Source organism: Limulus polyphemus, unplaced genomic scaffold, assembly GCF_000517525.1.
Source record: "Limulus polyphemus unplaced genomic scaffold, Limulus_polyphemus-2.1.2 Scaffold2104, whole genome shotgun sequence".
NCBI lineage: Eukaryota > Metazoa > Arthropoda > Merostomata > Xiphosura > Limulidae > Limulus > Limulus polyphemus.
Window position 1 is genome coordinate 79,548 of NW_013667714.1, and position 10,368 is coordinate 89,915.

General features: G+C 34.4%; 1 protein-coding gene across 1 annotated transcript in view; it reads left to right on the forward strand.

Moving 5' to 3' along the window:
- The window catches only part of LOC106465964, a 95,901-nt gene that overhangs the window by 14,677 nt on the left and 70,856 nt on the right, over positions 1-10,368 (forward strand). The window contains exon 2 of the mRNA XM_022393930.1: positions 441-511. Coding sequence (XP_022249638.1) covers positions 441-511 — 71 coding nt within the window. The remainder of the gene's footprint in view (positions 1-440; positions 512-10,368) is intronic.

Below are 10,368 nucleotides of genomic sequence, written 5' to 3' on the forward strand. Positions count from 1 at the left end.
TTTTGAAGAATACAAGTTAACTTTAAAATATAACCTTTCCAACAATGTATTAGTTTTGAAGAATACAAGTTAACTTTAAAATATAACCTTTCCAACAATGTATTAGTTTTGAATAATACAAGTTAACTTTAAAATATAACCTTTCCAGCAATGTATTAGTTTTGAAGAATACAAGTTAATTTCAAAATACGTATCCACTTTTTTATCTGTAAACTTATACGAATCAGATTTTGAAATTGACAATTATTTAGCAAACAGTTTTTGTAACGCCACAGAATATTTGTTCGTTTTTTTTTGTTTTGTTTTTTTTTCCATCAGTGAGAGACATTATTTATATTACAAGTCACTTCCGATATTACATTTGTATGTTTCAACGTTGTTTTAAGTTTTTCTGTTACTGAAAAATTGGCATCTTCCTAACTTTTGTTTTTCTCCAATAGGTGACATTATTACTACACTACCAGCAGGGGCGAAAATCAACTTAACATGGCATCTTGCTTATCCTCATAAGGTGAGAATGAATAAAGTGTTTCTATGGTAATTGTACTATAGGTGTGTAATATTTTGTAGCATCACAAATATATCCTACGTAAACGATCAGTCTCTTTGAATACGAAAATCACGCCCCTGGCAAAAAGTGTGAAAAATACTTCTCATTAACGACATATTTTTAAATTAATTTTGGTACAACATCATAAGAACAGCGATACTTGAACAAAAGTTCTTATTTGAGACTAAATTTTTATGCGTATATTTCAAACAATGAGAAAATTGTCAGCAGAGTATTTCAATAATATTTCATTGTTATAACTTATAACATTATCTATAACTTTCTTTCCTAAATCATCGCTTTCATATTTGTTAATGCTTTTTGCACGTGTGCCTTGCTTTTCTCTCTTACTGTATATTGTACCTTCCTCAAATTGTAAACACAGGAACTTTGTTTTATCGGCTTGATGTCTTGTTTGTTTGTTTTCTGAATTTCGCGCAAAGCTACACGAGGGAGGACTATCTGCGCTAGCCGTCCCTAATTTAGCAGTGAAAGACTAGAGGAAAGGCTGCTAGTCATCACCACTCACCGCCAAATCTTGGGCTACTCTTTTACCAACGAATAGTGGAAATGGCTGTCACATTATAACGTCCCCACGGCTGAAAGGGCGAGCATGCTTGGTGGGACATGGATTCGAACCCGCGACCCTCAGATTGCGAGTCAAGCGCCCTAAGCACCTGGCCTTGCCGGGCCAGATTATTTCTGTGTAACTTATAAGAATACAGACGGATATTCTGTGTGAAGGTAATAGTGTGTCTATACACCACATCAGTGTGCATAAAAATGCTAAAATATTGATATATAATATTAAGTGTAGCTTAAGTAAATTGAATGTTGTCTTAATTTCTGGGAAGAGGTCAGAAGGATACAATCTTAACAAAAGGTCAACTCTAAATCTCCTTGGGCTACAAATTTCCGTGAGAAAAGCTGCACGATCTTCCTTCAAGATATGAGGTTTCTGACCTCGCCGTCACCTCTAATCACCGGTTGGTCAAGCTTGACAAACAACGATACGAGAATAGCTTTACGCCTGTCTAGTTAATTGAATGAGCTCGTACAGAGGAAAATCCCATTTATCCACTTTTAAAAAGTCTGTAATAATATTAAGAATTAAGTATCTTATATTATTTCACGCGTTGTATGAGCTTGTTTGTTTGTTTACACGCGAACTCCTTTCACAGTTTTGGAGCTAGCAGAACCAAACTTGGCAGGGGGACACAGAATGGCCCAGGGGTGTCCCTATCTATATGACGTAGCTCCTCTACCAAGAGGTGGTAATGGATACTGTTGATTACCCGCATTCCTTAGATAGACCATTTTTCTAGTGTACGCTTAACAATAAACATATGTTATATCATCGAAAGTAAAACACAGGTATTATTACTCTCCGAGAACCAGTTTGTATCTGTTGACTCCAAGCAGAGAATTAGAATACACATGTAGTTATATTTATTTTATGCTTTAGAGTCTTGTAATTTTACTTAGTCTTGATTTTCTTTATTATTACTTCATGAGTCAGAAGTGCAAATATTTGTACGTAAAATAATAAAAATAAATTTTTTAACGAGCCTAATCCGCCAAAAAAAAATATTTTTCTTTGTAGTGGCTATTTTATGAATAGTTCGAATGAGTCTGTTTTACTTTCCAAGAAACAAGTTTATCCCCCTCCTCCCGCCCCCACCTTTAAGTTTGGTAATCACTCTCTCTCTCTCTCTCTGTGCTTGGGTTCTATTGGTTAGTTTTCACCTACAAGTACAGATAAAAAAGTCACGAGTAAATGTTTGAAATATTGCTGACCCAAATATTTACAGCAAGGTTATTTCGATCGGGGGAGGGGGAGAAACCGGAGGGTAAATCATGTTACGTATTACTTCAGGGACTTCTTTAAGGGAATTGAGATCAACAATATTTTGATGAATGGCCGAAAGCTACGTAAAAAACTGACTAATCAAAGAGTAAAAAAAAAGTGTAATATTTTAGTATGCACTTTGTATTACAGAACTATTGACGGATGGAGATATTGTATTTCTTCATGTATAGCTTGGTACAATTAGTTGGAAAAAACCTTGCTTGTTATCAGGCGCATATCTAAATGTCAGAGCAATCTAACTAACCGTAATAAATGTACTTACTTAAGTTTAATGAGCTTGAATTTGAAAGCTTTTGTTCGTGTTAATTGCAACATACCATTCAGTGAATTTATTATACATCTCGGCTCATTTTTATTTTACCTTCAATTTGTAAGACTAGGGTTAACTCAATTTTTATCAACTACATTATATTCATGGTTTTGAAAAATGTTACGTAAACTGCAAGTTCATAATGATCTTTACATAATCTTCTAAAACTTAATATTTGATCCATCTATATTGGAAGATTGGAATCTGTTTGTGAGATGTTATCTACAAGTATCGTAGCCAGGAGACATTTCGTGAGTGGGGTGGGGTTCCATGGTGAACACATGGCATAATAACTTGTGTTGTAAAGAAACGTAAGCATTGTAGAAAAAATATCTCCTTTGAAATTTCAGAGGTAGGAGCTAAAGTCCATTAAACCCGTTGCGTGTGCCTTCCAAAAGTATTCACCCACCTGCAAAGTTTCCACATTTTGTTTTCGTCTGAGCTTGCAATCATTAAACTTTCAAATGGGACTTTATATTTAGGATCTACGCAATTTACTTTAAACTTAGAAAGCTAAAAAATGCTGATATTATGTAAGTAAGTTAGATTTTCAAAGAAAATAAGAATATTCCCAATTGCATAAGTATTCAGCCTCTTTGCTACGGCAACTCTAAATCAATTAAGGTGCAAAAGATTTGTTTGAAAGGTGACAAAATTAGTGTAATCAATGTGGTTTAACTTGACTTCAGAGTAAATGCGTTTGTTCAAGCCACAACTCATATAGTGATACGACAAACCAACCATGAAGTTCAAGGAACTTTGCAAACAAGTGGTAGAGAAGAACAGATCAGGACAAGATTACAAGAAAATTTCAAAGTCGATGATTATCCCTTTGAGTACGGTGAAATCCATCATTAAGAAGTAGAATGTGCTTCATTCCACTCAGTCACTACCCAGATCAGGCCACCCTTCCAAACTAAGCAGCCGGAGAAGCAGGAAACTGGTTAGGATGCCACTGTGAAGCCAATAGTGACTTTGAAAGATTTACAAAGTTCCATGTCTGAGATGAGAGTCAGTATTTATACATCGACAATATCCCGGTCCCTACATAAAACTGGCCTGTATGGGTGAGTGGCAAGAAAGAAGCCATCACTGAAAAAGAATCATCTTAAATCTCGTGTGTAGTTTTTGACAAAGCATGTAAATGATACTGCAAACATGTGATAGAAGGTTTTGTGATCAAATGAGACAAAAATTGAGCTTTTTGGTCTAAATTCAAAGCCTTACGTCTTGCGGCCCAATCCCACCATAGCACATCACCCAATCAACACCATCCCAACTGTCAAACATGGTGGTGACAGCATCATGTTACGGGGATGCTTTTCATCAGCAGAGACTGGGAAGCCTGTCAGGATTGAAGGGAAGATGGATGGTGCAAAGTACAGGCAAATCCTAGAGAAAAAAACCTGCTTGAGTCAGCTAAGAAACTAAAACTAGATAGAAAATTCACATTTCGGCAGGACAAGAACCCGAAACACAAGGCCAAAGCCACACTGGAGTGGTTTCAAAAGAAGAAAGTGAATGTCCTGAAGTGGCCCAGTCAAAGTCCTCACTTGAATTCAATAGAAAACTTATGACGAGACTTGAAGATTGCAGTCTATCAACGATCCCCAACGAACCTGTCAGAATTGGAGCAATTTTGCCAAGAAGAATGAGCAAAATTACATCATTCCATTGTGCAAAGCTGGTAGAGACTTATCCAAAACGACAAACAGCAATAATTGCTGCCAAAGGTTCTTCCACCAAATACTGATGTAGGGGGCTGAATACTTATCCAATCAGCAAATTTCAATTTATATATTTTATTTGCAGGTTTTACCAACATTCAGCCTCCTTCACACAGAACAGCGTTAAGTTTGATCATTAGAGTTTGAATAAAAACAAGTTCATTAAAAAAATTGTTTACATTATTTGTATTTCATCCAAACGTGACATTACTGGTAGGGGAGTGAATACTTTTGCAACACACTGTACATACTTAGATATAACCATGGCACTAGAAAACAAACCAAGTACCGTACGTTTTCACTTAATGGAGAATGTAATTATTTTGTTGATTATCTTGTCGTAGTAGAAAAGTAATAATAATCGTTTGATAATGCCAAAAAGTAGGTTATATTTGATAACAGTTACTAATAAGAACAACATCACTTTTGTTTTTAAACAAAGTTGTTATTGTTCTAGAGTAAAGTTATACAATGGGCTGACTATATGCTCTCTGTCCGCAGCGGGGAATCGAGCTCCTATTTTAGCGTTATAAGTCTTCAAAATAAGCTAATACTTCAATTCGCCACCAGCTTTTTATTTATCTATTTGTTATGTAACAGACAGAAAATAATTTAAACTTAGTGAATATGGTAACATTTTTCTCAAAGTTTCGATTTTGCTCAGGTGTTAACAATTGATTTTCCAGAAATAAAAATTCTGAAAACGGGTATTATTTTCAGATTTTCTAATAAGAAAAGTTTATATAATAAAAATTGATGTATCATGTACAAGGGTAATATAATATACTAGTAAACTTACATCTAATCAGTATATGTAAGTTTAAAAGTTTATTTCAGAAAAATAACACTATATGCCACACGTTTGCTTGGGCCGGGAGAGTTTTATACAAACATAACAGATATATTCAAGGCGGTCCTCGCGCCTTAAGTCCTACACTGAGTATATGGTTCAACCCAAGGGAAAAGTTAACACCTGTTAGTTATGAGTCAGAATTGTTAACTGTCCTATCTTGTGGTGTCCACACAACATATGCTCATTTTCTAAAGTAGATATTGTTGTTTTAGATTTTACACAACTAATTCACCCCATTTCTTTAATTGTTAGTCAAGTTGTAATTGGAAAATGATTCATATTTTCTCCACTTTGTTCTTGTTTTTGCAACAAGCCTTATGGCATGTGAATCATAGCTATTAATCATATCTTTAAATTTTATGTCAGCCTTAGCCTAACATATGTTTAAAATGTATGTCAGCCTTAGCCTAATATATGTTTAAAATTTATGTCAGCCTTAGCCTAATATATCTTTCAGTACCCACACAAATCATAAGTTTATTATTTTTTCTATATTTGTTTTTCCTTAATTAAGAGCTTACTACAAATCGAACAAATCTTTATTCAAAAACAGACTTTTTAAAATAAATAATTATGTAATATTTGTCTATATTTTCATGTTTAAAAGTGTAATGTATTTTGCTGCGAATATAACAATAGTTTGAGTACTTCTTAGCATTCAAGTTATCATTCTAGGCTTTAGTTATTTCCTGGGCTGGATTTTGGTTTGATTTGTTATGAATTTCGCGCAAAGCTTCACGTGGGTTATCTGCGCTAGCCGTCCTTAATTTAGCAGTTTAAGTCTAGAGGGAAGACAGCTAGTCATCATCACCCACCACCAACTCTCGGGCTACTCTCTTACCAACGAATAGTGCGATTGATCGTCACATTATAACGCCTCCACGGCTGAAAGGGCGAGAGTGTTTGGTGTGACGGAGATTCGAACCCGGGGCGGGATTTTAAAGACCCTATTAACTTACGTCGTTCATACTGTCAACATAATGACAAAGGTTTACTGTTTAAATATATAGTAAGATTTTCAGAAAGAAATATTTGTGGCTTTGAGGAACCATATGACTTATGCTTTTATTTGTCGCAAATAATAATATTTTATAATTAAATTACTTGTTATCAGACATTTGTATTAGGCCTATTATAGTTTTAACAATGCATTCTATATCTAGTTCCTTAGGCTTAGGAAGAAACTAAACAGAGAATGCAATATTAAATAATATAATAGGCTTAATAGTTATGTCTTATGATAAGTAAATTGATTACGATCATGTTTTGCTAGCTTGAAAAGGCATTCACACCGTAACAATTGGTGTAACATGTAGCTTATTTACGTAGTGTTCCGATCCCTGCTATATTTGTTGGGTCTCAGGCGTCCTGATGGGCTCTGGATTTAAGTCGGCAATGGATACCGAGAACATTGTGTGGTTGGAATACTGTATCATCATACACTCTGTTTCTGATATTGTTCACTTACGTTCCACAACAGTTGGTAACTACGGAAATACAAACTATGAAAACTATAATAACATAAATCATGTAGATTGAAGGGAAGCAAGCAGATTAAGAAGAAGATAAAGCAAGATCTGTACTTTAACAAAATGAAGTTTGTTATTGTTAGCCTTAAATTTATAAATACTATTACTTTGTATTATATGTTTCTGTGTTTGAAACTTAAGTGTTTTCACATTTTAGTGCTAGACCTGTATGATTGCCCCTAGTGGCACAGCGGTATGTCTGCGGACTTACAACGCTAGAATCCGGGTTTCGATACCCGTGGTGGGTAGAGCACAGATAGCCCATTGTGTAGCTTTGTGCTTAATTATAAACAAACCTGTATGATTGTCACACAATGTAGCGTTAGACTCGCATTTCACAGATCATGCTAATGTAAAATGGCGAGAAAGTCTTTCAGCGTTACTGTTATGCCTTTTACTTTTAGGACCTAAGGAGCTTGAATGTTTCATAGCACGTGATGCGCATTCGGCCAATCAAAGGCATATAATTCACGCTAAGGATGAATTTGGAGGAGTGAGAAACAACATACGAAACTACTACTACGTTAGGGATAGAATAAAAAAAATATATTTTAATTAGTGGTTATAACTAGAGAAAAATAAGTCACGACAACACGAGCCCGAAAAAAAGGGTTTTTTTATGTCAGTTTGAGGACTGTAATATACCTCACTTGTAAAAAAGTAAAAAATAGGCCAACATGTTTCAATGTAATTGACCTCATTACCGCACAGTATGCTCGACCATCTGAGTTCTTGGCTATTCTATCAAGATGTGAGGTTTTGCGAGTGACCTTCCTATACCAGCTACTTTCTCTCAATCTTAATTTATTGTGACCTTCTGTTATGTTTTCTTGAAAGTTTACGAAAAACAGAGGACTTGGAAAACCACAACTCGCTTCTAAATTATTTGTTGCGAATGTTTCAAAAATTTCATCTTGCTATCTTTACTGTGTGAAACTTTCCCATTTTTGCTGTGTGAAACTATCCCTCACTGATAGTTAAAATACACCACCATTTATAGCATGTATTTGGTATTAGAAAATCATTATAATGAGTGTAATTTGTAATTTCATAAGTAAATAGAATTTAAAGAATACTAAACCAATATCCTTGATTCCTTAGTTAAACATATTAACACTAATTCCATCACCGGCGCGGGAAAGAAAGCATTGATAAAAAAATTACATCTTTGGTTACCTTCGAAATCACGTGCACTGAAAACTTCGTAAACATCAGTCTCAAAACTATAATTTGATGTTATGAAATACTTCACCAAGTAAGATTTAGATAATAATATTTGTTATAAGCAGGAGATTTGATGTTTGTGAAAATAACATTGATATAACTGCAAATGTGTAAAGACATATTGTTGCTTTGTTTTTACTATCAACACCAAGTTTATACATTTTAGTGAGAAAGGAATGTGAAGGTCAATTTGTTATTCGATCCATAACTTGTCACTGAGTTAATGTGGTTTCGGACCTCTTCATCGGTAACTACGGATAAAGGCAAATCGAAAAATAAGACTAGCCTCTGTAAAAGTGGGCTGTATGTTATGTGAAGGGCGTTTAAATCATTCTCTGCGCACCACAGTGAATCTATGTTTTAGTTTTATACAGGTATTTGAAGAATATGTAGCGTTATGCTACTAACTTACTCTTCTGGATCATTTAGCTAATGGACAAGCTGTTTTCTCTCACCTACTTTTAGAACATTTACACAGAATAAACCAATACGTTGACGACCATTACTGGTTGGGATTATCCTACTATTTATTTATTTTTTTCCATTTCTGACATGATTCCTTTACGAGTTCTGTACAGGTTAGGAAATTTTGAAGTTACTTTAACAATCCAATCCTGTTTCTATATATTATGGAGTTGTCATTAGGAAACGCCTTGTAAAACCAGTCACTGTCACTTTACGTGACTCACGCTGATATGCAGAAAGATATTTGAGGCATGTATACCTGTTTATCTGTCCTTTCGTTTGTGTATTCGTCTAACTACATATATATTTCATTTTAATTTGTGTATTAGCTTATCTACTGTCAGTATGCTTGGATGTATTCTTATCGACTAAAACATTTGCCTCTCTTTCTTGCTATCGTTCTATCCATATGCTTTATGTTTGTTCATCTTTCTCTCTATAGGTGTTTTTACTTGAATTCTATCTTTCTTTACCAAGTACCAATGTCTATTCAGCTATCTGTCTTTGTCAAGCACTAATATCTAACCAACTATATGTCAAATACCAATGTCTAACCAACTATGTGTCAAATACCAATGTCTAACCAACTGTGTGTCAATTACCAATGTCTAACCAACTGTGTGTCAATTACCAATGTCTAACCAACTATGTGTCATGTACCAACCAACTGTTTTGTCAAATATCAATGTAACCAGTCATCTGTCAAGTAGCAATGTCTAACCAGGTATCTGTCAAGTAGCAATGTCTAACCAGGTATCTGTCAAGTAGCAATGTATAACCAGGTATCTGTCAAATAGCAATGTCTAACCAGGTATCTGTCAAATAGCAATGTCTAACCAGGTATTTGTCAAGTAGTAATGTCTAACCAGGTATCTGTCAAATAGCAATGTCTAACCAGGTATCTGTCAAGTAGCAATGTCTAACCAGGTATCTGTCAAGTAGCAATGTCTAACCAGGTATTTGTCAAGTAGTAATGTCTAACCAGGTATCTGTCAAATAGCAATGTCTAACCAGGTATCTGTCAAATAGCAATGTCTAACCAGGTATCTGTCAAGTATTAATGTCTAACCAGGTATCTGTCAAATAGCAATGTCTAACCAGGTATCTCTCAAGTAGCAATGTCTAACCAGGTACCTTTCATTACTCGTGTTCCTTTTCTTTTCTTTTCCTTTTTTTTTTACTTTGAAAGAATAAAAGGTAACATCACTGAATGACAATTTGAACACAGCTAATTAGTTAAGAAAAGCATGTTTGACTGATCATATGTATATATGTTTATATATATATAACATTTCTAGAGCGATCATAATATCATTACCAATGGAATATTTTGCTACATTTACGAGTTTCTGGAGAATATTTACTTCAAGAATAAACTTGTTTTCTTTCACTCGATGTATGGTGGTGACATACATACATATCTAATTACTATTTCTCTTTTTTGGGGGGGTGGGGGAGATTGTGATTCGTTTTAAGTTTCATTTGTCCAAATATTAGAAATCTAGTGACTAAATGTTTTTGTTGTTGTTATTGTTTTGAGTGTACATGAATTAGTCACGTTACAACAGCTTGTTTCAACCGATTAACATTTTTCACTGTCATTTTCTGTTTTAGGGTTGTTTCAATCTCCCCTAATGTAAGAGTACAAAATTATTTAGTCTGATTACAGGTTGCTCTAAGAATAGTCAAATTGTTTAAAACATCTTTTAATAAGACTTTGGAAATAAAAATTACAAAGCTATTTTTACACTAGATTTATATTTTATGCAAGACGTATATATACACCTGGAAAAAAGTTAAGCACCCCCGTGTTTTTTTCAAGTGATTCAGATTCGACGTT